This window comes from Callospermophilus lateralis, chromosome 6, assembly GCF_048772815.1.
Source record: "Callospermophilus lateralis isolate mCalLat2 chromosome 6, mCalLat2.hap1, whole genome shotgun sequence".
In the NCBI taxonomy this organism is placed as follows: Eukaryota; Metazoa; Chordata; class Mammalia; order Rodentia; family Sciuridae; genus Callospermophilus; species Callospermophilus lateralis.
This window is the reverse complement of record NC_135310.1, coordinates 115760442-115788114: the sequence shown is the minus strand read 5'-3', so window position 1 is coordinate 115788114 and position 27673 is coordinate 115760442. Positions and strand designations below refer to the sequence as shown.

The following is a 27673-nucleotide window of genomic DNA, read 5'->3' as shown; positions in this document are numbered from 1 at the left end:
CTGGCTCTGTCGTAGCAGGTCCCATGGGAGAAATCCTTAACATCCCCAGCTAAGTCCATCTTGTAATGATTTATTCACTGGGATAAACATATACCTTGTCATCTTTTTGCAAACTCGTATCTTCGATCTTGTTTATTTTCCAGGAATTATTGGCTGTGGATACTTTGATCCTTGTAGAAAGTTCAGACCTGAAATATGTGAGATGATCATACAGTTGGTCTCAGCGGGCAGAGTGTTGTGGCAGTGGACTAAGGTAGAGGATGCTTCCTTATCTGTAGTTTTCTTTTTTTTTTTTTAAGTCAGATCTTCTAGGAAAGACAAATTAGCTGCTCACATTAATTAATGACCTCTTTTCTTTCCGGGTGGCAAGTGTTCTAACTGAATGATACTTTCCCTATGTGCAAAACATCACTATAAGCCACACACGACATCCCAGATAAAGTAGAATTTTGCCAAAACAAGAATGCTGCTTTTCCACCTGTCGCTCTAATTTGTATTTGATACCTGGGTTTCAAGATATTCTCAGCTGCCTAAGACTTGAAGTCTAACCTGTGCATTTCTTGGAGATGCATCCTGTGTTACTAAGTGAATGGAAGTGTTCTTGATGAAATAGGCTAGTTTTTAATCCACAAGTCAGTGCCCTGTGGAAATCTTGGCAAGCCTGTGTTACCAGGTAACCAAAGGCAGTACCCACAAAACGACCAATAAGTGCAGGTTTGAGATTAAAAAAAAATGAGGTTAGTCTATTTGCCAAAAATTGGCATAAGCGATTGTTGCTTTAGTTTGTCATGTGTTCATGAAGCCAGTTGAGCACATCAGACAGATGTGAAAACCTTGAGTCAGTCATGCTTTCAGATTCCTGGGTGGCCTGGGGGAGTTCTGGATACAGAAGGATCAGATGAGGAGTTAGGTGTTTCCTGTGAAATGCCCTTCCGCTCAGTCTCCTTCAGCGATCAGATCCTGATACTGGACCCTGTTCTTTGTTCACACAGGGCCTTTGCACATGCTGTTCTCCTCTTCTAAAAAAAAAAAAAAAAAAAAAAACGAAAAGTGAATGCCAGAGTCTGTGAGTGTCTGAGATGATTTTCTGTGGTAAGATCCACCTCTTTTCCACAAGGCCATTTTTTTCAATTGAATGTGCTTATATGCATAGTTTTCTGAAGAGCTTGGGCCTTCCCACTGTCTCTGCATCAGTGTCCTTTGTCGTCAGGTTTCCTGGCTCCACTTCCTCACTGCTCACTACCACTTGAACCCTCTTTGCACAAGCTTTCATTCCCACTGTTTGAATCAAGGTTCCCAAAGACCTCGATCTTGCCAAGTTCAATTTTCTTTTTCTTCATATTTGGCTTGTTAGGAGCTTTGGACGTAAATGATCATCTAAAATACTTCCTTCCCTTGGCTTCCCAGGGTCCCCATACTCTTGTTCTTCCTTCTATCTCCCCAGCTACCTCTTCTTGTCTCTGGATCTTTAAATGCTCCTGGTCTCACTTTAGGGGGTGTGGAGGGGTCTCCTCTCTCTGCATCTTTCCTTCGATGGTCTCATCCAGCTCCAGGGCTTTTAACACCATCTCCATGATGATGACTGCAAACTCAGCACCTCCACCCTAGGCCTCTCTGGTTGGCTCTGAACTGATTTCTAATTCACATTAAGGAGAAGTCTCCAGTTTCCTTACATAGGATGATCCTTTGGATTTTTGCCTCTTAGTTAACAGCAACATCGGGTGTCCTGCTTCTTAGGCTGAAACAGGGGGCACCATCTTGGTTTGTCTGTCTTGTCGCCTGCATCCTCTCCATTAGCAAGTCTCAGTGGCCTCTCCTTTGAAATATATCCCAAAACCACACGCTCCTCCCTGTTGCACCAGGACATTGAGAGACACTTCCCTCACCCATGCTCTGGTCCTGCAGGAGGTTTCTAACCAGCTTCTATGCCTTCTTCTTGCCCCCTTGAGTCTGTTCTTTACACTGTCCTAGAATTATATTTTACAAAAGTAAATCGGAGCCAGGCGCGGTGGTGCACGCCTGTAATTGTAGTGACTTGGGAGGCTGAGGCAGGAAGATCTTGAGTTCAAACCCAGCCTCAGCAATTTAGTGAGGCCTTAGGCAACTTAGTGAGACCCTGTCTCTAATAAAATAGACAAAAAGGGCCGGGGATGTGGCTTGGTGGTTAAGTGCCCCTGGATTCAATCCTTGCTTTCAAAAAAAAAGTAAATTGGAGATCATTGCTCTTTCGTACAGTCGTCACCAGTTACATTTATAATTGGCCCATCTGAGCAGGCCTCTGCTTAGCTCCCTCCCCTACCACTCTTCCCATGGTCCTTGACCTCTCCAGGGTCTCGCATGGCTGAATCTTCATTCTTCGTCTTGCTCGTTCTAGTCATTCTTACCTTCAGAGGGACTTTCTTCAATGGTTTGCTGCCTGCGTCTCCCGCCAGTCATTATTGGTCTCCTGGACCAACTTTTTAAAATTTAACCATTGCTTTTATCATTATTATCTATTTTTTTATGAATGTTTCCATCTCCTGTGTATTGCCAGGCTCCTCACTAGAATGGAATCTTTATTGATGGTGGAGGACTTAGCTGTTCTGTTAACTGTGCTGTGGGGTCTTCGTTCAGAGTGAATCTTTCTCCCTTTAGCTCCCCCAAATAAGCAGCTTTGTGTCTTTGCTTCGCATCTTCCATCTTCACAGAGTACTCTTTGGATCTGTTCTTGCCTTGCACAGCTCCCCACCTTTCTCTTACTTTATATAGCTTGAAAGCAGAAGCAGGGGAGAAAAGGAGACAAGAAAAACTGAAGGGGAGCCAGGGCACGGTGGCCCATGCCTGTAATCCCAGCAGCTGGGGAGGCTGAGGCAGGAGGATTGTAAGTTCAAAGGCAGCCTCAGCAACTCAGCAAGGCTCTAAGCAACTCAGCAAGGCTCTAAGCAACTCAGCCAGACCCTGTCTCTAAATAAAATACATAAAAAGGCTCAGGATGTGACTTGGTGATTAAGTGCTCCTGGGTTCAATCCCTGGTATCAAAAAAAAAAAAAAAAAATACCCACCAGAAACCAAAGAGATAGTAAAGCGAAAGAAAAAAGCAGATTAATAAATAAAGAGAAGAGGGAAAGAAAGGAGCTTTAAAAAACAAACAAAACAAGATCTTTTTATAGATGACTTCACTTGTCAATAGCAGCCACTCTAGCTACAGTCTCACCATGCTAAATAAATAAATAAGCGGCATCTATACAACCTTACCCCTCTGGGTATTTTTTACATATTTATAGTATAAATGTGTGTTTTATATTTTAGTGGGTAGAATGAATATTTTATCTTACAATGGAACTGAGCAAAGAGGGAAATTGAAAGGTGATAGATAAAATAACCCCTCTTTCATCTTGCTGAGCCTCCTGCTGTTTTAACTGGTATTGTAAATTAGCCTGCAAAATTACTCTATGAACTCAATAGAGCACTTTCTCAGTATAGAAAGGGGTTATTCTATGAACAGGTACTGCAGAGAGCATTTGCTTTCCTGCATTAATGGTGTGGGGAGTTTGCATTGTATCACCCGAATGGAGGTTGTTTTTACTTTCAAAGATGATGGTGATGATATCAATTATGACCTTCGCACACGGCAAGCCTCTCTACACCAGCAGCACCTCCAGTGCGCCCCTTCACTGGCACCTCTCTGTTGTTATAGCTTTGTTTTTTAACATCCTAGAAGTTGGTACAAACAGCAAATAAATTAGCTGAATACTCTATCTGTGCTTGCACACTAAAAACAGAAAACCACCTCTAACAGGTGCATGTCCGTCTTGCCTGTCAACTGATTATAGCAATCCGAGTATAGGAGGGATATTGATTGAATTGGGTACCCACAGCAAAATCCAGGTTATGATACAGAAACATATGTATGGAAATCCGTATGCCTTGAGGACTTTAATCAAAGCAGGATATGGAAGACAGTCATTATTGACTTCGGAAGTGGACATTGATTATTTTTACCTGCAAGATGACCAGCTGGTGTTGAGTTATTTGGTTATGACATATTTCCATATATACACATGAGTAAGATTAACAATGATTAGAGATGATTTTTCCCACAGCTCACATAGTTCTTTTTTTTTTTTTTAAAGAGAGAGTGAGAGAGAAGAGAGAGAGTGAGAGAATTTTTTAATATTTATTTTTTAGTTATCGGCGGATACAACATCTTTGTTTGTACGTGGTGCTGAGAATCGAACCTGGGCCGCACGCATGCAAGGCGAGCGCGCTACCACTTGAGCCACATCCCCAGCCCCTCACATAGTTCTTAAGAATTCAGGGGAAAATGAATGGCTCAAAGCTGACTAACAGTGGGAGAACAAGGCTTTGGAATCAGCATCCAGTGCATTATTTTGAATCCATCCTGTTGAAGGGCTGGATGGTCTTTTAAATTCCGTTGGTTTATTTATGGTGTGATTTTGCCTGTCATTGTTGTGACAAAAATATGAACTGATTTATTTGCTCAGCCTATTTTATCTAAAATAGGATTTGTGAGATAGAAATAGTTCCCAAAACAGTTCTACTTTTAGTGTCTGAAAACTAATTGAGAATATTAATTTTTTTCCACTAGGCGAAGATGCTGCCAACTCCTTCTAAATTTCATTATATCTTTAATCTTCGAGATCTTTCCAGGATTTGGCAAGGAATGTTAACGATAAAAGCTGAGGAGTGTAACTCAATGACTGTTCTCATGTCACTTTTCAAACACGAGTGCAACAGAGTAATTGCAGACAGGTGACTATTACAGCCCCTTGAGTTAAATATATATATTTTTTTATTGTACCAAGGATTGAACTCAGGGGCACTCGACCACTGAGCCACATTCCCAGCCCTATTTTATATTTTATTTAGAGTCTCACTGAGTTGCTTAGGTCCTCACTTTTGCTGAGGCTGGCTTTGAAGTTGTGATCCTCCTACCTCAGCCTCCCTAGCTGCTGGGATTACAGGCGTGCACCACCGTGCTAGGCTCAGCACTTGAGTTCAAATGTGCAACCTGAGATGTTTATGTGAGCACATTAATTCTTGTATTATCTACTCAGATCAGCTGAGTAGTGCCTCCCGTTTCAATGTCTTTTATAAGGCGTTGATGGCCTTTTCTACCTGGGGTCACTTTAAATAAAATGCTCTGCCAATTTGTGAGTTTGGTACTGCAACAGGACATCTTTATGCACATCATCAGAGTGTTGATAAAACTCAGCAGCACACTCTTGTCATGTGGTGAGCTCCATGTAGGTTTTGCATGGTGAAATCTGGTTTCAGTCATCTTTGAGCCTCTGTCTCCTCATCTTCAATATGTGAGTGATAATGCCAGTCTCACAAAGTTGAAGGGTGTACCACAGTGTCTCCTGCATGGGTGGAACTGGTCCAATGCTAGCTCCCCTTCTTCCGTTCTTCCTCTGTGATACTGTGAGTTTGAAAAGGACCTTTATGCAATGTGTGTCCCCTAACCCAGAAAGAGGACACTCACCTGCCACTGACCATCTTGTCTGCACTCCAATTTTAGGATCCACAGATGTCACCTGAGTGATTCATCCGTGTTTCCTATAAGCAGTAATTGTCTTAATGGAGTTGTGTCCTTCTTGTCCAAATGTGGGACTTGGTGTTTCCCTGTCTTGATGTGAGGAAGGTGCAGAATTGGGCCTGAAAGCAGGTGGAGGGAGGCTGAGACTACATTCACCTAGAAAAGATGCTTTCACATTTTTTTATTCTTACTAGTATATTTTCCTTTCAGATTTATAAATCCTGAAGATGAACATTGGTTCAATGTACAACTTGTTCGTGCTGTTGAAGAAAATATTAGTCCGGAAGCGGCATCGTCTATTTTGCCTGAACCATACTTTGTAGATTTTCTTCGTGACATGCCTGAACCAACCGGCGATGAGCCTGAAGACACTGTTTTTGAAGTACCCAAAATCTATGAATTGGTATTCATTTCCATCTTGCTCTCTTTTTTAAATTTACATCTCTTTTAAAATTTTTCAATTTTTTTATTTGTTCTTTTTAGATATGCAGGACAGTATATTTTGGCATATTATACATACACAGTGTATAACTTATTCTAATAGGATCCCATTATTTTGGTTGAACATGATGTGGAGTTTACTGTGGTATATTCATATATGAACCTAGGAAAGCTATGTGAGATACATCCACTATCTTTCCTATTCTTATCCCCATTCCCTTCCCTTAATTTCCCTTTGTCTAATCCACTGAACAAATTTCCATCTCTTAAAAGAGTTTTCGGATCACTCATCTCACTGGTTATTTCCCTCTGTACCTAAATCCACCATTGAATTACTGTAACTTCTAAGTTATTGATGTGCAGGGATTGGTATGCACTAACTAAAAGTTTCTTTCAAAGAAATCTAGAAACAATCTTAAAAAGCCAAATGTAAAACAACTGTGCCTATTATCAACACTTTAATTAATATTGCTTTGAACATCTCAATAATGCAGCACAATTAAAATAGATGTTAAATTAATAATATTTAAAATTAATAGTTAAAAATAGACATTACTACCAGGTAGGGAAGGAAAACCCAAATTATTGGCAGATGACAGGATTATCTAATTATATAATCCAAGAAGATTTTGAATGTGTTTTAACTAGTAAGAATTCAGTTAGTTGATCGAGTGTTACATAAATATGAAACTTGATAACTGTGCTCCACCAGGGGTTGGCCAATTAGCCAGTCTTGCCAGCTGCCTGTTTTTGTTAGACTTATGAGCTAAGAGGAGTTTTTATACTTTTCAATGGTTAGGAAAAAAAAATAAAAAAAGATGTGTGACACATAAAAACTATATGGAATTCAAATTTTGATATTCTTAAATGAAGTTTTATTGGCACACAGCCATACCCATTTGTTCATATATGACTTGGGGCTGCTTTTGCCCTGTGAAAGCAGAGTGGAGTGGTCGCAGTAGAGATCGCATGGGCTGCAAAGCCTAAGATATTTACCATCCTGCCCCTTACAGAAAGTTTACCAGCCCTTGCCAACAATCACGGGGTAGAAAATATAACTTGAAAGTCTTTTTTTTAAATTCAACAGCAACAATTCCAAGAATAAAACTTGACTAAATGGAAAACACAACATGTCATTCTTCATATATATGTGTGTGTGTGTGTGTGTGTGTGTGTGTGTGTGTGTGTGTATTTTTAATGGAACTCAAAACAAGATTCCAAAGGGATTTAAAAACAAAACAAAACGAGGTCACTTAACAAAGTAATTCTAAAGTACATTGTAGAGCAAAGAAGTCAACTGGAAGGAATAATTTATAAAACAAAGTGGGTGCGTTTTTACTTTGGAACATCAAAGACTTGTGTAAAAGTATACATTTTAAAGGTCATAAACAGTATTAAAAGACAGATACAATGAGACAGTTTATGCTCTATTCCATTGTTAATTAGCTGGTGCTATGTCTCTTGAAGGGAAAGGTCAGAAATGATTTCATACTGGAAACCAACTAATGTGGTTAGGTTTCAGGCCTCTGAACATGAAAATGATTAAAAGTAGACTAACAAGTGGCCAATCCTTGGATGTCCACAAAGTTTAAAATATTTTTAAATAATTACTTTTGACATGTATGATTACACTAGTGGAGTGACTCTGAACCATGAACAGCCAGAGGAATGGGAAGTTATGCTCCATTTGTATATTATATGTCAAAATGCATCCTACTGTAAAACAAATGAATTAATTAATAAAAAAGAATTAAAAATAATAATAGAAGGAGATCAGTAGAGTAGAGCTATGATCAGGGAGAGGGAGGAGGGGAGTGAAAAGGAAGGTACTGGGGAATGAGATTGATCAAATTATTTTACGTGCCTGTACAAATATGACATAATGAATTCTACTATTATTTACAATTATGTACCAATAAAAATAAGTTTAAATATAAAAAATAAATAATTACTTTTGAGTGTCTTTATAATTATGACTTTAAAAATATGTGTATCTTAATTACGATTTTCTCTCTCTCCCCACCTACAGATACCATCATATGAATTTCTGGCTGAGAAGCTGCAGTTTTACCAGAGGCAGTTCAACGAAATCATTAGAGGAACTTCTCTTGACCTGGTGTTTTTTAAAGATGCAATGACTCATCTAATTAAGGTTCTAGCTGTGGATTATTTCCTGATATGATTAGGTGGTGTCAAAGCTTAGCACATTTCATAGGTAAACTTATTAGGGAGGATAAATTTATAAGGTAGGATATGGACAGGCATACAAAGGTTGGGTCAGTGAAACCAAGTCTGAATAAGAAACTCCGTGTTTGATTCAGCAGATGTTTTTAAGGGCAAATTCATGGTTTTTGTGTTTGGAGCTTTGGGCAGCCCAAGTCAAAGAGCTTTACCTTCCAAAAGAGGAAGCCGGAGAACCTGGGAAGAAATAGTCCCTCCTTGAATTCTTTGGTGATACCAGGGGAATCTTGTTCATCATGGAGGAAAAGAGGAGGCGCGACAAAGTGCCTATGGATTATGGATAGACGGATTGGGAAGGAGTGAGGCAGGTGTGCAGGACCCATGAGGGAATTGGTTAATGGAAAAGGAGTTCTTTCAAGAAGTGATGGCATGGAGCAGGGAAAGTTGATCAAGAGGAGTCAGAGCTGGTGAAATCCCATGTGTGCTAAGGTTGCTTCCACATTCATGCATCCACCCCCTTGGAGGCCTGAGAGCCTGTCCTAGAGCAGCATCACAGAAGGGATTAGCATGTTTCCAGATCTATTACAGGAAGGCATACCAATGGGCCATTAGTGATCGGCCACCTATAAAATGTGCATTGAAAAAAATATGATTTTAATCACACTAATGGATTTAGTGATCCAACCTAGACTCTTAAAAAGTGATATTAACATAAATGACAGCCTTTAAAAAGTGATATTAACATAAATGACAGCCATTTTTTCCAATGGCCCATGTGAGATTTGAACCACCATTTGATTCTGATCCTCATTAAGGGAGTCAATTATAGAAAGCAACACAAGACTGAAGACTGTCTCTCTAAATCTTTTTCTTACAAACATGACTCTACCTCCACTGTAGGTAGAAGTTGGTGCTTTTCTAAATGTATAGTTGGCAGAGATCTGATAGAGACAGTATTGGTTGTAGACAGGTGTCCACAAGATTCAGTACATCAGACTTTTCACATCTTCTAAAGATTGGGAAGAGCAACTTCATCATCCATGGAGTCTAAAAATAATAAAATTACAAACACACACCCAGAAGAGTAAAAGAGAGTAAAACCATTTGTCCTGTTTTTTCATGATGCAAATAGATGGGCAAAGAAATAATTTGAGTTGGATAAATAAACATGAAACTTTAATTTTTACAATTCCAAGATGGTAAGATTGTTTTAAAATGAAATTCAAAACAAGATTCCAAAGGGATTTTTTAATAATTTTTTTCTGTTATAAGGAAAAAAATCTAATGTAGTCTAGAAACAAATCAAATGTTGGAGCCCTACAGTGCAAGAGAATGTAAATATTTGCATCCTTTGTTTCTAATATATATATTTTAAAATTTCAAAACAGATTTCACGTGTAATTCGAACTTCATGTGGAAATGCATTGTTGGTAGGTGTTGGTGGTTCAGGAAAACAGAGTCTTTCAAGACTGGCCTCTTTTATAGCTGGATATCAAATATTCCAGATAACATTAACCAGGTAGGATAAAGCAAAAAAATTGACTATGGTTTTCAGTAGTTAATTTCTTTAAAAAAAATTGTAGTTGTGTAAGGACAGCATACCTTTATTTTATTTGTTTATTTTTATGTGGTGCAAAGGATGGAACCCTCACACATGCTAGGCAAGTGCTCTGCCACTGAGCTACAGTCCCAGCCCTCACTAGTTAATTTCTTTCCTTTTTTTTAAAAAATATTCTTTTTCTTAATTTTTTAAGTTGTTGATAGACCTTTATTTTATTTATTTATCCATGGTGCTGAGAATCCAACCCAGTGCCTCACACATGCCAGGCAAGTGTGCTACCACTGAGCCACAGCTCCAGCCCTCACTGGTTAACTTCTATGGAGTTAAATGTCTAATTTTTTTAAAAAATGCAGAAGTCATTTTTATATATTTATTTTTTAGTTATAGATGGACATAATACCTTTATTTATTTATTTATTTTTATGTGGTGCTGAGGATCGAACCCAGGGCCTCGCATGTGCTAGGCGAGCGCTCTACTACTGAGCCTCACCCAGCCCACAGAAGTTATTTTTAAATTAAGCTTTTAGTTAAGTATTATCTATACAAGGGAACATACACAAATCATGGGTGTCACAAAGTACACCTAGCCAGCCTACAGACAAAGAAATATAATAATCCTTGTACCCGGAAGCATTCCTTTGTCATCTCTTTCAGTGATTATCACTCCAAGGATGATCTCGATGGTTAGTTTTGCTTGATTTTGAACTTTTGGGTCATACAGGATTTGCTCCTTTACTACCCATTGCTATTCTTATACTATGTGAGATTTATCCATGATGCTGTATGTAGCCATGGTTTGTTCCTTCTTGTTGATATGTGTAATCTTCTACTTTATCCCGAATCACCACTGTCCTTTTATCCATTACACAGTTTATAATATTTGGTTTTTGACAGATGGAGCTGCTATGAGTGTTTTTATGCACTTGTAAGCATACACCTACGGGTAATGTAGCTGGATCTAGATTATGCATATATTCAGCTTTAGTGATCTCTGTGTTAGTCAGCTTTTCATTGCTGTGACCAAAATGCCTGACAAGGACAAAGGAGGAAAAGTTTATTTGGCTCATGATTTCCGAGCTTTAGTCCATGGTGGGCCAACTCCATTGCTCTGGGTCCACAGTGAGGCAGCTATCATGATGGAAGGGCACAGTGGAGGATCCCTGCTCCATGCATGGCAGCCAGGAAACAGGGGAAGGGAACCACAGGGAAGATGTATCTTTCCAGGGCCCACCCCCAGTGACACACCTCCTCCGGCTATGCCCCACGTGCCTCCAGGTGTCACCCAGTCCGTCCACTCAGACTAAGATAAGCTGATAGATGACAGCTCTCACAATCTAATCATTTCACCTCTGAATATTCCTGCATTGATATAGGAGCTTTGGGGGAACACCTTATATCCAAACCATAAAAATCTGCAAAGGAGTTTTCCAAAGTGGTTGTACCAGTTTACATTTCCATCAACAATTTGCATAGGTTTCCATTGCTCCACATCCTTGCTCACCCTTGGCATTGTGTGTCTTTTTCATATTAGAAATTCTGGTGTGTGGTTTCAGTTTGGCATTTCCCAAATGATTACTAGTGTGTATCACTTTTTCATCTCTTGTTGGCCATTTGGATAACCTCTTTTATGAAATGCCTGTTTAAACCATTTGCTCATTTTTAAAAATTGTTTTTTTTCTTTTTCTTTTTTATTTGTTCTAATTAGTTATAGATGGCAGTAGAATGCATGTTGATACTTCATACATAAATGGAGTATAACTTCTCATTCTTTTGGTGTAGAGTTACTGGTCATGTAATCATATGTGCACGTAGGGTAATAATGTCTGATTCATTCTACTCTCCTTCCTACTCCCCTGCCCACTACCCCCCCTTCACTCCACTCTGTCTAATCCAAAGTACCTCTATTCATTCCTAGCCTCTAGCTCCACTTTATTGTGAAATAATATCTGCATATCAGAGAAAACATAAAAAAATTGGTCAGTGATTTTTTTTCTCTTATTGATTGTTAGAAATGCTTTATGTATTTTGGGTATAATTCCTTTGTAAGAGTGCATATTGCAAATATCTTCTTCAAATTATTGACTTGCTTTTTTACTCCCTTAGTGGATCTCACTTTCAGTGAAAATTTATCAAAATTTTTGCCTTCATGTTTCATGTTCTTTGTGTGGTTGAAGAACCATTGTTTACCCCAAGGTCACAAAGATTCATCTATGATTTCCTTCACATTTACAAATAAAACTTACCACTTTCACATTTAGAACTTGAACCCACTTAGGATTTTGGTTTTGAGATAAATTATGGCTACACACACATACATACATACATACACACATACACAATATATTTAATTTTTAATTTCCTACCACTTCTATTTTTAGGTCTTACAATGTCAATAATCTAACAGATGACTTAAAAGCTTTGTACAAAGTTGCTGGTGCTGATGGAAAAGGAATCACCTTCATCTTTACTGACAATGATATAAAAGACGAGGCATTTCTAGAATACCTTAACAACTTGCTATCTTCAGGGGAGGTAGGTCTCAGGAGTAGAGAAAAAGCTCCTATTGTTAAGAAATGTGAATTATATTTATGTAGGAAAAGCAGCAATCCTTCATAAAGAAGTGAGGCCATTTATCACACATTCTTGAGAAATGAGATTTAGTCAATTTGCTGTAGTTTGTGCAAAATGAACTCTGCCTACCACTAGATTTTTTTTTTTTTTTTTGTATAATTTGTTCTATTTTAAGTGTGGTTCTTCACTTCTTGTCTCTTTAATCTTCAGTTTGGTCCTATCATTTATTTTAGGAGATGTAGCTATCCATCTATTTACTAGTATTGAACGGTTCAAAGATTTCTGTTATCTGGAGGGGGGTGTTTGCTTCTGATACCACTTGTGTCAGCATTTCTGTGACCACTCGTGGGCTTGAAACTTCATTAGAAGGACTCACGGCACTCGGCATATAGTTCCACTCATGGCTAAGATTTGTCACAGCAGCACAGCAAGAATGCAGAGCTTGATCAGTAAGGAAAAAGACATCATGTGGGGTCAGGAGGAATCCATGGACAGGCACATGTGCAGCTTCCAGGAGGGCCATACGGGATGCGCTGTCCCCAGGATGAAGTTCAGGAACACATTTACTGTGTTTCTGCTCAGGGCAGCCTGTGAGAGACCCAGCGTCCAATGGCTTCACTAAGAGCTGGTCGTGTAGTCACTTCCTGCATGCCAAAGTTCCAGGATCCCAGAAGGAAAGCAGGAGTTTACATCCCAGTGTTTGCATTCACAGTCCAGGCACAGTGGAACAGTCTTGCCAATTAGTAATGGAGGAGGCATTCCCAAAGTCAAGTTCTGAGAGGCCAGCCAAGGGCCAGCCCTGTAAGCACACCACCTTTAACTCTGCCCTGCACAGTGGTGATGCTTAATGGTGCAAGAGCTGGTTAAATATCTTGGAGCCAGATTTGAGAAGACTGACTAATCACTGGACCACTGAACATTTTAAGGAGTTGATCAGCTTGGTGGAGGACATGGTTTTTTATTTGCTTGTTTGGTTGGTTTTGGTTTTGGTACCAGGGTGCTTTACCACTGAACCACATCATGGTTTTTTGATGACATCTATTTACACACAGGGAAACAATTTGCTCTTATTAATAAAAAGATGCCTTGATAATATTTGGCCAAACAGGCTGTGGAGATGCAGAAAGAAAATATGAAAAATAATGATGTGGGGATGGGGAAGGACCAAACTTTGGCAGTGTAGGGAACTCTTAAAATATGGAATGCAAAAAAAAAATTAAAAATATGGAATGTTTTCTTATCTGTTCCACAAAGATCTCCAATTTGTTTGCACGGGATGAGATGGATGAAATCACCCAAGGACTAATATCTGTGATGAAACGGGAGCTGCCCCGCCACCCTCCTACCTTTGATAATCTGTATGAGTACTTCATTTCTAGATCCAGGAAGAACTTGCATGTTGTTCTATGCTTCTCTCCAGTGAGTTTTCATCTATTTTTCTTCTCTGTATGAGAGTTTCTTATTTAAATGTGCCTATACCATCTATCTTCTCTGATGAGATATTTGCTCAGAAATTAACATTTGTTTCACTGAATTAAAAATGAATACTTTTGCCACCAATCTCCATTGATCAACATCTTATTACCAGTGTGATTGTTTAAAATAGTCACATTATTAGAAATTATTACATAGCTTCCAATTTTCATTAATTACCAAGAGACATATTATTTTAATTGTAAGGAATTTGGTGACACAATCTCCAAATCTCCAGCTATCCCTCCATAATAGACATACTGTCTAGGAAGCACTGACGTAGGTTTGAATATCTCTACTTCACTGTGCTGCTCAGTACAGTAGCCATCAATCATTTTGTCTATTTAAGTTTTTATTCATTAAAATTGTGTAAAAAAAGAAAACTTCATGTCCTCAGTCCCATTAGCCCCATTTCCAGTACACAATGACCACATGTGACTAGTGGCTACCAAACTGGAAATGACATACATAGGACATTTCCATTGTCACACCAAGTTCTACTGGACAGCTCTGTGAGGTCTCGCTAATCTACAGGGTTGCCTGCTTCATTTTTAGATAGTCTGATTGCCGGAGCTCTTCTCTACAATCAATTGAATTTAGTCTCTCTGTACATTTCTCCTCTGCTTCTGATTTTACCCTGCAAAATGAACCCAGTCCCTCTCTCCCATGAAGTTTTTCAGATATTTGGAGGAAGTTTTTGCAGGATCCCTAAGTAGTTTCCTTCTTAGAGCAAGCATCTGATCCTATAGCCTTTTGCGCTCATCCCAGGGTCCAGGCCCTTCGCTGTCCTTGTCCTCTCTCTCCCAGTTTTCTCTTAGAAGGCTGTTCCTTGAATGGCATCCTAAAGTGCAGATATAGCCCCAGAGCAAGGAGAGTGGAGCACACCACCTCCCTTCATCTGAATGCTAAGTTCATATGCCCTTGCAGCCTGGGAAGGGTTTGTTTTTGTAGTTTGCGATGTCACACCTGGGCTCAGCATGTTTCCATCTCTCTCTAGCTGACCGAGAACCCCTCTGCGTTTCTCATGCTTTTTGACTTTGCCCTCTTCAGGTTGGTGAGAAGTTCCGCGCCCGTTCCTTGAAATTCCCCGGCTTGATATCGGGTTGCACCATGGATTGGTTCAGTCGCTGGCCCAAGGAGGCCCTGATTGCTGTGGCCTCCTACTTCCTTTTGGACTATAATATCGTCTGCTCTGGTGAAATTAAAAAACAAGTTGTAGAAACAATGGGCCTCTTTCATGACATGGTTTCAGAGAGCTGTGAAAGTTATTTCCAAAGGTAAGTGATATTATATAAGCGTGGGAGCTGTTGGAACCACAGAATTTTCCCCAAAGAGGAATTAAACATCACATTCAGTAAAAGGCTCTTCTTATTGATTGAGCATGAAGTCCCAGCTGCATTTGGAGTTTTCTTGCATTGATTTTCTAGTGATTATGTATTGAAAGATGGCAAATAAATGATATTTAAAAATTAACTAGTGCCCACATATAAATACCTCTTTGCCCTCCAGACTTCCAAGTAACAGATGCTTAATGAATCTCTCTGTTTCATTTGCTTAATTTTGTTTTGAAAATGGCTTAACTAATTCATTATGAACTGTTTAAAATTAGTTTCTTATTCCAATGAATTATTTATTTTGATTAAAGAAGTACATTGTTTTTAAGTTTCTTTATTGCCTTATGTTAAGGGAACATTTAGATTTTTGTATTTGCATGACTTAGTCTTACTGATGCTCTTATGTCAAATAATTATGAAAAAGAATTTTAATCGACTATAGGAAAACCACTCACTAAAGAGTAGTGATGGTGTGTTCGTTGTGTGAAAGTTGGTGTCAACCATTCAAAACTACAAAGCTTTTCCTCCAAAGCATCATAGTTGCTGTGTCAGATTAACAGATGTGAACAAAGGTGGACCCACACAGATTCCAGAACAGCGAGCTCCTCCCTTGGAGTCAATGGATGGTTGGGGGAGAGGGGTGCAGAACCTTTCAGAAAAGCTATGCCTACCTTTCTGCATAGAGTTTGGGTAATACTTTTATTGGTTTTTAAAGGAAGTCCCTGCTTCAAAAATCTTGTTTATCCTGGACCCTTTCATTTATTCAAAACATTACCCACACTACCCCTCTTAAATAATTCCAGATTCTCCTAGTGAGTCCATGTGAATTAATTCTTACCACTGGGAAAATTTTCTTGTTGCTTAACTTGAACTCCTTCTGCCTCTATCATCCGTGATAACTTTTCACTTTCATGTAGCTATAAAGACCTATTTCTTTGTTTTGGGATTTTTTTTGGCATATGTTTCAATTTTTTATATTCTCTGAAATTGTAGAAGTTTATCCTGAGAGTTTTATAAAATACTTTAATGATAGTCATATATATGCCCAGTTCCTAAACAAACAAACAAACAAACCCACAATACTTTAAAAACATTCAAAATCTCCAAAGGTGAACAATTTATATAAAAAGTAAAACAATTTGGTATGTGAGGAGCCTTTCTTGAGTTTCTTCTACATAAAACTATTTCTTTTGTTTATTGCTGTTAAACATAATTCCTGTTGTAAAGCCCACACTGAGTTGAACATTTGAATCCAACATGGCTGTCTTGATTTCAAGGCCAGTTCAATGAATCAGGGGAGAGATCAGTTTTGCTTTTGTAAACCCACCCAGCTGAAATCTCGTAGCTGAGAGGTATGCAGCAAATAACAGTTGAATGAAAATAATCACAGAAATTCATTTCAACCACTGTGTAATATTTGTCCAGAACCTTAAAGTTGCCAAAGTATGTTCACATATGCTATTTGATTTGATCTTCCCAAAATTCAGGGAGGGGTGCAGCAGACATTCTTCTCTGGGGTTTCCATCTGTAGAAACCGAAATCTAGAGTGGAAACGAGGGTCAAGACAGAGACCCTCAGGGACAAAGCATCAGAGAGCTGTGCTCTTTCTACCTCTCCTCCAGCATGCCCAGCTGCTGCCCTCCCTGCTAAGGAACCACTCTGCCCAATCACAGATTTCACAGAGGGTCGAGTGTGGCGTGGACATTTTATGGGAGTAAGCAGAGTGACAGAGGTGGCCGTCTTTACATTCTACTTTCAGATACCGCCGAAGAGCTCATGTGACTCCCAAGTCGTATCTCTCATTTATAAATGGCTACAAAAACATTTACACTGAGAAAGTGAAATTTATCAACGACCAAGCAGAACGTATGAATATTGGTAAGTGTTAGCGCAGAAAGACCGGGACAAACGCAGACTTCACAGTCAGCTCCGTTCTTTGAGTCGGGAATGGAATCATGGTTCTGATGGTGGCAAGCGTGGTTCTGAGGGACCCACTCTCCTTGTGGAAAATGAGCCATTGAACAAAGAAAGGGACTGGGCTTATGCAGGTTATCCTGAGAGGTGACTTCATTAATGAGCATGTCAACTTGGGCACTCAGGAATTTGGGGTCTGTTTTACTGGGAGAAATGAAAGGGAGACTAGGGTCCGTGTTCAGTCTCTGAAATTTATCTTACTAGATCGGATGACAGCATTCAGTGATTGGTACCTGGAAAGGATTTATTTAGGGAAGGATCAATGCTTTGGCCTCTTCCCAGAGACTGCTTTTCTAGGTTTGATGGACACCTCCTCCCTAGGATTTGTTTTTTCACCAGGAAAAAGTGCACTGGGAAAGGACCAATGCTCTCAATTTACACCTTTCTTTCTCACTCTCCTTTTCTCAGGCCTCATTATTTTGGGTTTTGTCACTTTCCAAATCTCATAGTAGGAGGAATAGAATCTCCGTCTTTTCCTCGGTTGGTTTGATAGTGATGCCAACAGTTTGTTGGTTGGATATTGTTGTGTTTGAAAACAAAATGCTAACTTGACTGTTAATAGTGTATGATTTTAAGGGCTGCCCTTGGGGGTCTTTTGGCCTGTCAAGAAATTCAAGGCAGAAGAAAATGTAAATGGAGATGGCCTATTTTTTTCTTCTGAAATCATTGCTCTTAGAGTTTCAATTTTGGGTTCACCATGTTGGGCACAAGTCCCTATAATCTCTGAGCCATTGCCTGCAGCTGACAGGGGGTAGGCAGCTCTTGGGACCTGACTGCAATTTCAGTCTTTGGTTTCAATCTGATTTGCATAAAATTTGCCTCCTAAATTTCTAACAAATAAAAAGGTGAAGCAGAAACAGAAATCCAAAGAGAGGCAGTTTATCTGAGCAATGGTTTTCTGCGCATCCAATTGTGTTTTTAGAAAGCATGTGGCCCACACCATTGGAAGCACCTTTCTTTTTTCATATCCTCTAAAACTTGGTCATGCAGTCTAACTGAGCTCCAAGGTCTGTGATCTTATGGTGATGACAGAAACACTGGAAAAGAAATTCTTTCCTGTGGGTTTTCTCCATGACTCAGCTTCTCGCAGCTTTTCTGATGAGGCTTCGAAGTCTGTGCTGGGCTGAAGCTTGCTCCTGAAGGCCAGTTGGTAAGATTTTAGGAGTTTTTGATCTGTTTGTTAAACATAGCCTGTGTTAAAATTTAAATCCTACATACTTATAATCAAATGAATTACATTAAAAACACAGGCAAGCTGGGCGTGGTGGCGCACCCTGGAATCCCAGCAGTTTGGGGGGCAGAGGCAGAATCACAAGTTCAAAGCCAGCCTCAGCGACTTAGTAAGGCACTAAGTAACTCAACCAGACCCTGTCTCTAAATAAAATATTAAAAAGGGCCAGTGATGTGGCTCAGTGTTTAAGAGCCCCTGGGTTCAATCCCTGGTACAAAGCAAACAAAAAAACGCAGACAATAAATACCCCAAACTTCCCACTTTCTTCTTATTTTTACTCTATTTTACTATAATTAATGTTCTTCAGGAAATTTATTTCTATTCTATCTGAAAATTATGTAATGATGAGCTACTGAGAAACTTGGTCGCTTGAAATTGGCCGCAGTGAAAGAATTTACACCTCCAAATTGGAAAAATATACAAATGACTGCTTGTCCTCTCTCAAGACACCAGAATATTAGACCTTTACCCACACAGCACTATCTAGAACCCAGCTGCAATGAGAGAAATCCAGTTAGCCAGTTACTTTGCTCCAGGGGACTGAAAACCAGTCAGTTATATAAGCTTTACAATGATTTTCATTTTTATGGCAAAGAAAATCACAAAAATGTATTTTCTATCTCATTTGCCACCTCAGCTGCTGCATGATACAAAGGGAAAAAATGATTGCTACAGAAGATTTACAAAACCAGGAATCATCTAAGTTTGTCAAATAAGTTTGGTGGCTACATTGATCCTATTTAGTATGACATGGTGATTTTCTCACTACTGTTACTAAATGATATTCTTCTCTTTTTAAATTTTTTCATTTTTTAGTTTTTTTTCCTTTCATTTTTTTGTGGTGCTGGGGATTAAATAGATGATATTCTTCAATCACAGCTATTTTCCCCCTGTTGAAACTCTCAGAAGTATTGTTGTTCCAAAGATATGTATATTTTATAGCTTTTGTCCGTAATTAACTATCTTGTGTTTGTGATATTACATATACAGTGCCTTATAAATAGTAAATACTGAATAAATGTTTGATAAAGGAATGTATATATACTCAGCCAGAGCACATATGTCTGTATCTGTAAAGGTCTTGATAAACTTATGGAGGCAAGTGAATCCGTTGCTAAACTCTCTCAGGATCTTGCAGTAAAGGAGAAGGAATTGGCTGTGGCTTCCATAAAAGCAGATGAAGTAAGTTTGCATTTATTCTGTCACTACCAATGAGGAATATTTTCCAGTGTTAAAACTCATTATTTTAAAAAGTTATTAAAATTAAAGTATAAACCTACAGACTATTCTGATAAGATAGTGTTTGCAGAGGTATTTTTGTTTAACTTGTACCCAAGCATTTCTAAACTGTCATATCCTTAACCTTGTCTAAGACAATTCTTTCTCTCTCTCTCTCTCTCTCTCTCTCTCTCTCTCTCTCTCTCGTTCCATCCCATCTCCTTGTGGGAATTTCTAATTGACCATGGGTTATATTTGGACTTCCTTTCAAGTTGCCTACATGCTTTAGGATGGCCCAGGTCTCATATAAAGCTTGTGTCAAGGAGGCAAAAGGATAGGAGGAAGAGTTAGTGGCATTAACCGTGACAGGGATATAAATGGCTGCTCCTCTGTCTACAGCTACCTCTCAAACTGCTTTAAGCATCCACTGAGAGTCAGTTAAGAATATAAACCTAAGCCCTGACCCTAAGCAGTTACTGAAATGAGTGACATACCGTAGGGGAGGGACTTGCATAGCCCTGGTATATGATAAGCACTCAATGAACATTAACTGTTTTTGTCATTATTGCGTGAGACTTAATATGGTTTCTGACCTTGTTCCATTATACTTACTTGAATTATTTTAATTATCTAGAAATTTAGAGTGAAAATATTGTTTTCTCTTTATTTGTGAATTAATTTAAAATGTATATTGACATATTCTATGTATAAATTTAAGAATAATTTATAATTTAAAAATCAAAATTTAAAAATGTATATATATGTATATCTGTATACACATATACAGATACATGTGTACATCTGTTTGTACTTTATGTATATATGTATATACATATGTATATCTGTACACATAAAATTAAATATGTACACACATATGTAATATATTAAAAATTAAATATGTATACATGTGTAATATAAAATTAAATATATATACATTACATATCATACAATCACATACGTGTAATATATACACATGTAAACACATGTATGCATGCATATGTTACATATATGTAATTAAAACTAAAGACATACACATATACAATTAAAATTAAATATATATGCATTTATTACATGTATGTGATTACCTTATATGTAATACACATGTATACATATATTTAATTTTAAGTTGAAGGAAAGTTTAGAAGTGGAAGAATACACAAAACTGTTCAAAGGAATTACTTTAGCAAACCTTAAAATATAGATGACTTAGATGAGGAATAAATTCATTCTTATTCATGTTTTATGCTACATTGACTGAATATTCTCTCACTTTGCAAATCTCCTAAATTTGGCTTGAAAGGTTTCTATTTACCTTCATATTTCCTTAATTTATCAGGTGTTAGCTGAAGTCACAATAAGTGCTCAGGCTTCAGCCAAAGTTAAAAATGAAGTGCAAGAGGTAAAAGACAAAGCCCAGAAAATTGTGGATGAAATAGATAGTGAAAAAGTAATTGCTGAGTCCAAACTTGAGGCCGCCAAACCTGCGCTGGAAGAAGCAGAAGCCGCCCTAAACGTGAGTAGCACATTGTCACCCTCCCAAATGAGTCCTAGCAGGTGCCGCCTTGCCATCTGGGATTTTGTAGTCAAATGCTGAATGTACTGAATTCTTTTTTTTTTTTAAATATATGACAGCAGAATGCATTACAATTCTTATTACACATATAGAGCACAATTTTTCATATCTCTGTTTGTATACAAAGTATATTCACAACAATTCGTGTCTTCATACCTGTACTTTGGATAATAATGATCATCACATTCCACCATCATTTATAACCCCATGCCCCTTCCTTTCCCCTCCAACCCCTTGGCCCTATCTACAGTTCGTCTATTCCTCCCATGTCCCGCCTCCTTTCCCACTATGAACTGAATTCTTAATGTGACTTGTAATCTCTAAGTCTGGAAGCAAATGTTCCCATTGTCTCAGTTTTCTAAGTTCTAACTTACAACCTATTACTCTCATTCTATAAATCGACTTTCCCTGAGAATTGAGAAATAAAGCTGGAGACCAGTATCCTAACCCACAGCAGGAGGAGTCAGGTTACATAGAGAGCCTTCTTAGTTCCTCCAGCATCCCCTCCAGATTGTGTCATTCTCCTTTTTGAGCCCTCCTTGGGGTCCCTCCTGACTCTGAGGATGAATTCCCGAGCCAGACATGTGCAGCCACGAGGTCTCTGCTTTGGGGACAGGCTAATGTGTATTTGCTGCTTATTTCGGCCTCATCTTAGATAAATGGTCTGGAGCAAGCTTACTTTTCTCTGGTCTCCCTGGGGGTGGTAAATCCTAGTTGGTCCTTGAAAGATTCAGGTAAGCATTGTAGGTAATTAATATTATTTGTGGGGCCCATAGAAAATGCTCAATAAATATTAGTGCTTCTGGTGCTGTGACAACATGGTGCTTTCTCCTTCTTGAATGTGATCTCTTGTCATTTGGTCCCCAACCACAATATGTACCAGTGAACAGAAATACCTACAGGCTTCTGGAAGAATCATCATCTGTACTGCTAAATGTGCTTCTCCTCTGCCAGGAATGCTTTTCCTAAACTTTATGGCCTAGTAAGGGTCATTCTTTAAATTTGGGCTCTGACCTCACTCCTTACAGAAAATTTCTAGCTCTTCTTCTGGATTCTTTTCCTATCACCCTCAGGCTTCTATCATGGCAGAAATCTTCCATGAGAGTGATTATATTTCCTCTGACTTCCTTGGGAGATTACAAAGTCAAGGTTATTTTTGTTTGTTTGTTTTATAGGAGAGAATTCCTGCAGCTGTTAAATTAATGGATAACTCTATGATAATCATTTAGTAAAAATTTTACAATGATCAGGACACATCCTCCGCCCCCACTCCTTTTGTAGTTCCCATGGATAACATATAAATGAGTGAGATCATTGAACCGAATGAGTCTCTGTGTGTTTATTGATTCTTGGGTCTCTCAGTCCTTCTTGCCTCAAATGTCAGGCAATGTCTTATTCCAAATCTAATGGAAACCTTCAAAAATATTTTTAAAATATTTTTTGTAGTTGTAGAAAGACAGCATGCATTTATTTCATTTGTTTATTTTTATGATGTGCTGAGGATCAAACCTAGTATTTCACATGTGCTAGGCAAGTGCTCTGCCACTGAGCTATAGCCTCAGCCCTCAAAAATATTTGTATTAGCCATATACTATAACAATTTCTCTTGTCTTCCTTATAATTATTCCCCCTTTCATACTGGGAAACCTTAAAAATAAAGACTGAAGGTGAGATTTCTGATATTCAGGGCTTTGTCTCTTAGTATCCATATACTATCAAATCTCTGTGTTTTGAATTTGAAAGATGTTTAAATATAACACATCATTGCGGCTCATTAGCAAAGGTCTGGAATGGTGGGCAAATGAATAGTAGTAATATTTTAAATGTGGTATTTAGGAACAACAGTTAAGAAAGGAATAAAAACAAACTGAAATACTAAAATAACAATGAAAGAGCCACTATACAAAGTCTTGGAATTCAAACCCTTGAAGGGATAATGTCAGGGATTGGGGAAGAAAATATTTTTAAAGGTTTTCTACCTAATTTAAAACAATTGGATTTCTAGATGACTATAAATATGACTCAACAAAAAATTATATTGATTTCTCATTCCAAATACAGACTATCAAACCAAATGATATTGCCACAGTCCGGAAACTTGCAAAACCACCACATCTCATTATGAGAATTATGGACTGTGTGCTGTTACTGTTTCAAAAGAAAATTGACCCTGTTACGATGGATCCAGAAAAACCTTGCTGCAAGCCATCATGGGGAGAGTCATTAAAGGTAATTGACATCTATCTATCCTGGGAGGCACATCAGGTGTCCCCAGCCCAGGACACTCAATATAGACCAGACGAGCCAGCAGGCCCAATTGATCATTGTAAGTTGAAGAGCTTGTTTATCTTAAACTGCATCACCCAAAATGTAAGTAGGGGTAGGTTTTGAAGCTGAAGTTATTCTTTTTTAAAATGTTTTAATTGGTGCAGTATAATTATACGCTAATAGTGGGTTTCATTTTGCTGAATGCCTTCTTTTTACAAAATGGTTCCAGAACCAATGGCTAGTGTTGGCACAGCCTTGGTGTCAACTCAGCCATCTCTAAAAGGGGTCCTGTGTGGTTGGCAATGTTCAGACATTCTTACCAAACAGGAAATGTATATGGCTTTTCTTCTTTACTCTTTCACTGTGGAAACTGAAAGACAATTTGCAATTTGCAGATTTAGGTTTACCATTGCTAGTAGTCTTGATTTGGTAGGTTTTAGTGAATCACTGAAAAAATCCCATTGGGAAGTGCATACTAAGTCAGGAAGAAAGAATTCTCTTCTCCCAGACCTTACAGGCTGGGCATCTGTTTTTCAGCTGATGAGTGCGACAGGATTCTTGTGGAGCCTGCAACAGTTCCCCAAGGACACCATAAATGAAGAGACTGTTGAGTTACTACTGCCATATTTTGGTATGGATGATTACTCTTTTGAAAGTGCCAAAAAAGTCTGTGGAAATGTGGCTGGTCTGCTATCTTGGACGCTTGCTATGGTGACATTCTTTGGCATCAACAAGGAGGTGTTGCCTCTGAAGGTAAATCTCCCTCCTCCCAGCCAATCAACATTTAATTAATATCAGTCACTGCTATTAGCAGACCAAGCACAGTTGGGCTGATATAGATAGATGTCCTTGCAACCCAATTTTTCTTTTTCTCTTATGTTCTCTTCTTTATGCTTCTGTTACTTGTTTCTTGGCAATGCAGACCAGAAACCAAAACCTACTTGTTAACTTCAACAGGAAATTGACTTATTGGGACTAACAATCAAATTGGCATCACAGAAAACTTGCCCTTTCTTTAAAATTTGAAGATGAAGTTCTGGGATTGAGGACAAGTACTGTATTCCAAATGGAACTTACAAAAATTAGGGTCAACATCTAGAAATGTTTCAAAATTTAAGAGAGAGAGAGAGAGAGAGAGAGAGAGAGAGAGAGAGAGAGAGAGAGAAACTTCTATGCCATTTAAGAGATAAGCAGTCAAATGGAATTTGAAAGGTCCCCTACAAAAGAAATCAGCATGGCAACCTTAAATACTCGTGACTAATGGAAAAACATAAGCAAAGTTTTGAGGAGGAAATTGCTGTGGTCCAAGAATTCAGTAACAGGCAGAGCTGTGCTTGATCTATGAGGGAACAATAAGGTATTCTTAAGGATGCAACTGAGGTCTGTGGTGTGCACATGCGCACACCTCATGTACACCCACCCAGGCTGAAAGACTTTCTTAAGAAAATAAGGATTTATAAAATACCCCCCAGGTACCCACGACTCACAAAGCAAGAACTCAACCCCTGCACTCCACAGAGCTAAGAGTTGTGGGTGGTTGCTCTGTGGAATGAAAAATGGATGGGTAGATGGACAGGGGTGACTGTCATTCATAGGAAGTCTTACAGAAGTATCTACTCTGTGTAGGTGATGCTGAGAAAAAAATTAATTAAAAATGAAAAAGTTGTAACAAAGGGAAATAATGGGAAAGTATAATCAATTCATGCAAACAAAAAGATCTAAGGGAGAGACATGGTATTAAAAATGTAGAATTCGAGGAAAAAAAGGCACAAGAGTGTCATTGATAAAAATCATGATCCACAGCAAAGACTTACTAAGCTTTCTGAAAGAAAGAAAATAGCATCAAAATATTTAAAGCAATCTGTTACAATCTTAACTTGGAATGAACAAAAAATCATAAGGTAACTTGAGGTCACAGAACACATTATCAGTCTTTGGAAGATCTGTAGACTTAAGGGTGGTCTCACAGGTGTGTCTACAACCAGGCCTTTGTCTAGAAGAGTCCAGACTCATTTTAATGCTTTACTCTTGTCCTCTTGAAATTCTTGATAAATTTTTAACAAGGACACCTACATTACAATTTTTTACTGGGCTCTTCAAATTATGGATCCAGTCCTGACTGGGCATAAATGAATAGCTATGCAGATATTTTATATAATATTATTTTTTAATGTTGAATATCTACATTGAACTTTCTTCAGTATAAACAATGTAAAATTATTTCTAGTGCCTGAGAAACATTTATAAAAAGTGATCATATTCAAGAAGGCCTTATTAAATTCCCCCAAACCAAAAATTCCTGGGGCCTCACTCTCTGATTATAAGCAAAAAAACCTATAAAAATTAGAATCATCATTAGAAAAATCAAAATTGGAAAATTTACACTTAAAAAAGTCAGTCATTTCTATTTAGGGAATGATTTAAACAAGCTAAGTACCAAAGCTATTGAAATATAACCAAAATGGTACATTCTCAGCCCTTAAATGCATCAAATAAACTAAACATTCCATGGAAGAGGTAAAGTACACACTCACTAACCAGCATACATACACACAAAATTTAAGGAAACCAGAAAAGAATTAAAACAACTTTAAAACAAGAGAAAAGCAGAATTCACGAGCAAATCTAAAGAACTGATGCTCTGCAAAAATAAAGAAGAGATATATTCCTGAAAATTTAATCAAGATGAGAACCACAAGAACAAATAAACATCAAAAGATAAATCCACATAATCATAGATGTGTAGTTTTCAGTAATTAAAGTGCAAATTATTCATAATGACATGTGAAAACATTAGACAATCTAAATGAAATGAAGGGTCTGGGAAAATAGCTAAAATCAAATAAACATCAAGAAAGAAAATGAGATATTATCAAAGAACATCTACCCCCAAAAGCTCTAGGCTAGATTACTGATTAATTATTTTAAATTTGTAAGAAATTTGTGGGTTGCGGAGGTACATGCCTATAATTCAAGCAGCTCAGGAGGCTGAGACAGGAGGATGGCAAGTTCAAAGCCAGCCTCAGCAATTTAGTGAGGCCCTGTCTCAAAATAAAATAAAAAATAAAAAGGGCTGGGGATATGGCTCAGTGGTTGAGTGCCCCTCGGTTCAATCCCCGGTATAATTACCATTCTGCAGGACTTCGGAAAAAAATGAGAAACTGCTGTCATAGTAATTTCATTTCAAAGAAATTTACCAAACAATTCAAAATGTTGATATATCTTAATAATGTTTATAAAAGCATTATTTATAAGAATTAAAAATGGAGGTGGGGGAGAAATACATAAAAGTAGGAAAAAGGTTAAGTAAATATGATACATTCATATTGTGGGTTATCTTGTAGCCATATCCTGAAAAAAAAATGTTTAAGGACATAGGGAAATTATCAAAATGACACTAGTTTCTCTTTTTTTTTTTCAAATTTTTCACATGCTTTATAAAACATTTTCATTGACCAACTTCTTCATATAATATTCACAGGTTATCTTTGAATAAAATCACGTTGTGTTTTTTTTCTCTGAGTTGCTGTACTTTTCCTGATTTCTCTATTGAACATCAATAATTGAAAGAAAAATGATTAATGAAATATCTCCAGAGTGCTCTGCTTGCCCAGCTGCAAATACTGAAACAGAGAACCCCCAAAGAACTCTCTACCGCAAAAATCATGTCACTTAGGTTACCCTTTACCAATCAAAATCATGAACGTTTCTTAGAGCTCTACCTGAACCACCCTCTTCTTCCTTTCAAGGCGAACCTGGCCAAGCAGGAAGGCCGCTTAGCCGTTGCTAACATTGAGTTAGGGAAGGCACAGGCCCTGCTGGATGAGAAACAAGGCGAGCTGGATAAAGTGCAAGCAAAATTTGACGCAGCCATGAATGAGAAAATGGTGAGATCAAGCAAACAAAATTACCAAAAGGATGTTCTGAAACTTAACCCAAGTGTGTGCTGGATTTAGAAACTAGGCAAATGTTTATGTAGAAAATTCTTCCTGGAATGCCCTTATTCAGGGGCTGTCTCAGCCTAGTATGCATCTTTGGCACCCACAATTCTTTTTTTTTTTTTTTAATCATCATTAATCTATGAGAAAAAGAGTACTGATTTTGGAGTTAGGAAAAAAATGGTTCAAAGTCCAGCTCATTATACCTCTACATAAAATGGTGGGATTTGATTTTTTTACATTTGTATGGGCACATGTATAGCCATGTCATTTGCCAATATTCTCCAATTTTTCCCCTCTCCCTTCCCTTCTCCCTTGCCCTTGCTCCCTTTTCTCTGCCTATATCCCATCAGTTTTTACCAGATTCCACT

At 38.1% G+C, this 27673-nt stretch overlaps 1 protein-coding gene across 1 annotated transcript in view; it reads left to right on the top strand.

The window, feature by feature from the left end:
• The window catches only part of Dnah8 (dynein axonemal heavy chain 8), a 275799-nt gene that overhangs the window by 147479 nt on the left and 100647 nt on the right, over positions 1 to 27673 (top strand). Inside the window, exons 54-67 of the mRNA XM_076860182.1 lie at positions 144 to 253; positions 4589 to 4752; positions 5750 to 5942; positions 8010 to 8132; positions 9550 to 9680; positions 12101 to 12254; positions 13548 to 13712; positions 14817 to 15043; positions 16860 to 16978; positions 19384 to 19487; positions 20860 to 21036; positions 23158 to 23325; positions 23902 to 24117; positions 27114 to 27251. Of these exons, the coding sequence (XP_076716297.1) occupies positions 144 to 253; positions 4589 to 4752; positions 5750 to 5942; positions 8010 to 8132; positions 9550 to 9680; positions 12101 to 12254; positions 13548 to 13712; positions 14817 to 15043; positions 16860 to 16978; positions 19384 to 19487; positions 20860 to 21036; positions 23158 to 23325; positions 23902 to 24117; positions 27114 to 27251 (2189 nt within the window). The remainder of the gene's footprint in view (positions 1 to 143; positions 254 to 4588; positions 4753 to 5749; positions 5943 to 8009; positions 8133 to 9549; positions 9681 to 12100; positions 12255 to 13547; positions 13713 to 14816; positions 15044 to 16859; positions 16979 to 19383; positions 19488 to 20859; positions 21037 to 23157; positions 23326 to 23901; positions 24118 to 27113; positions 27252 to 27673) is intronic.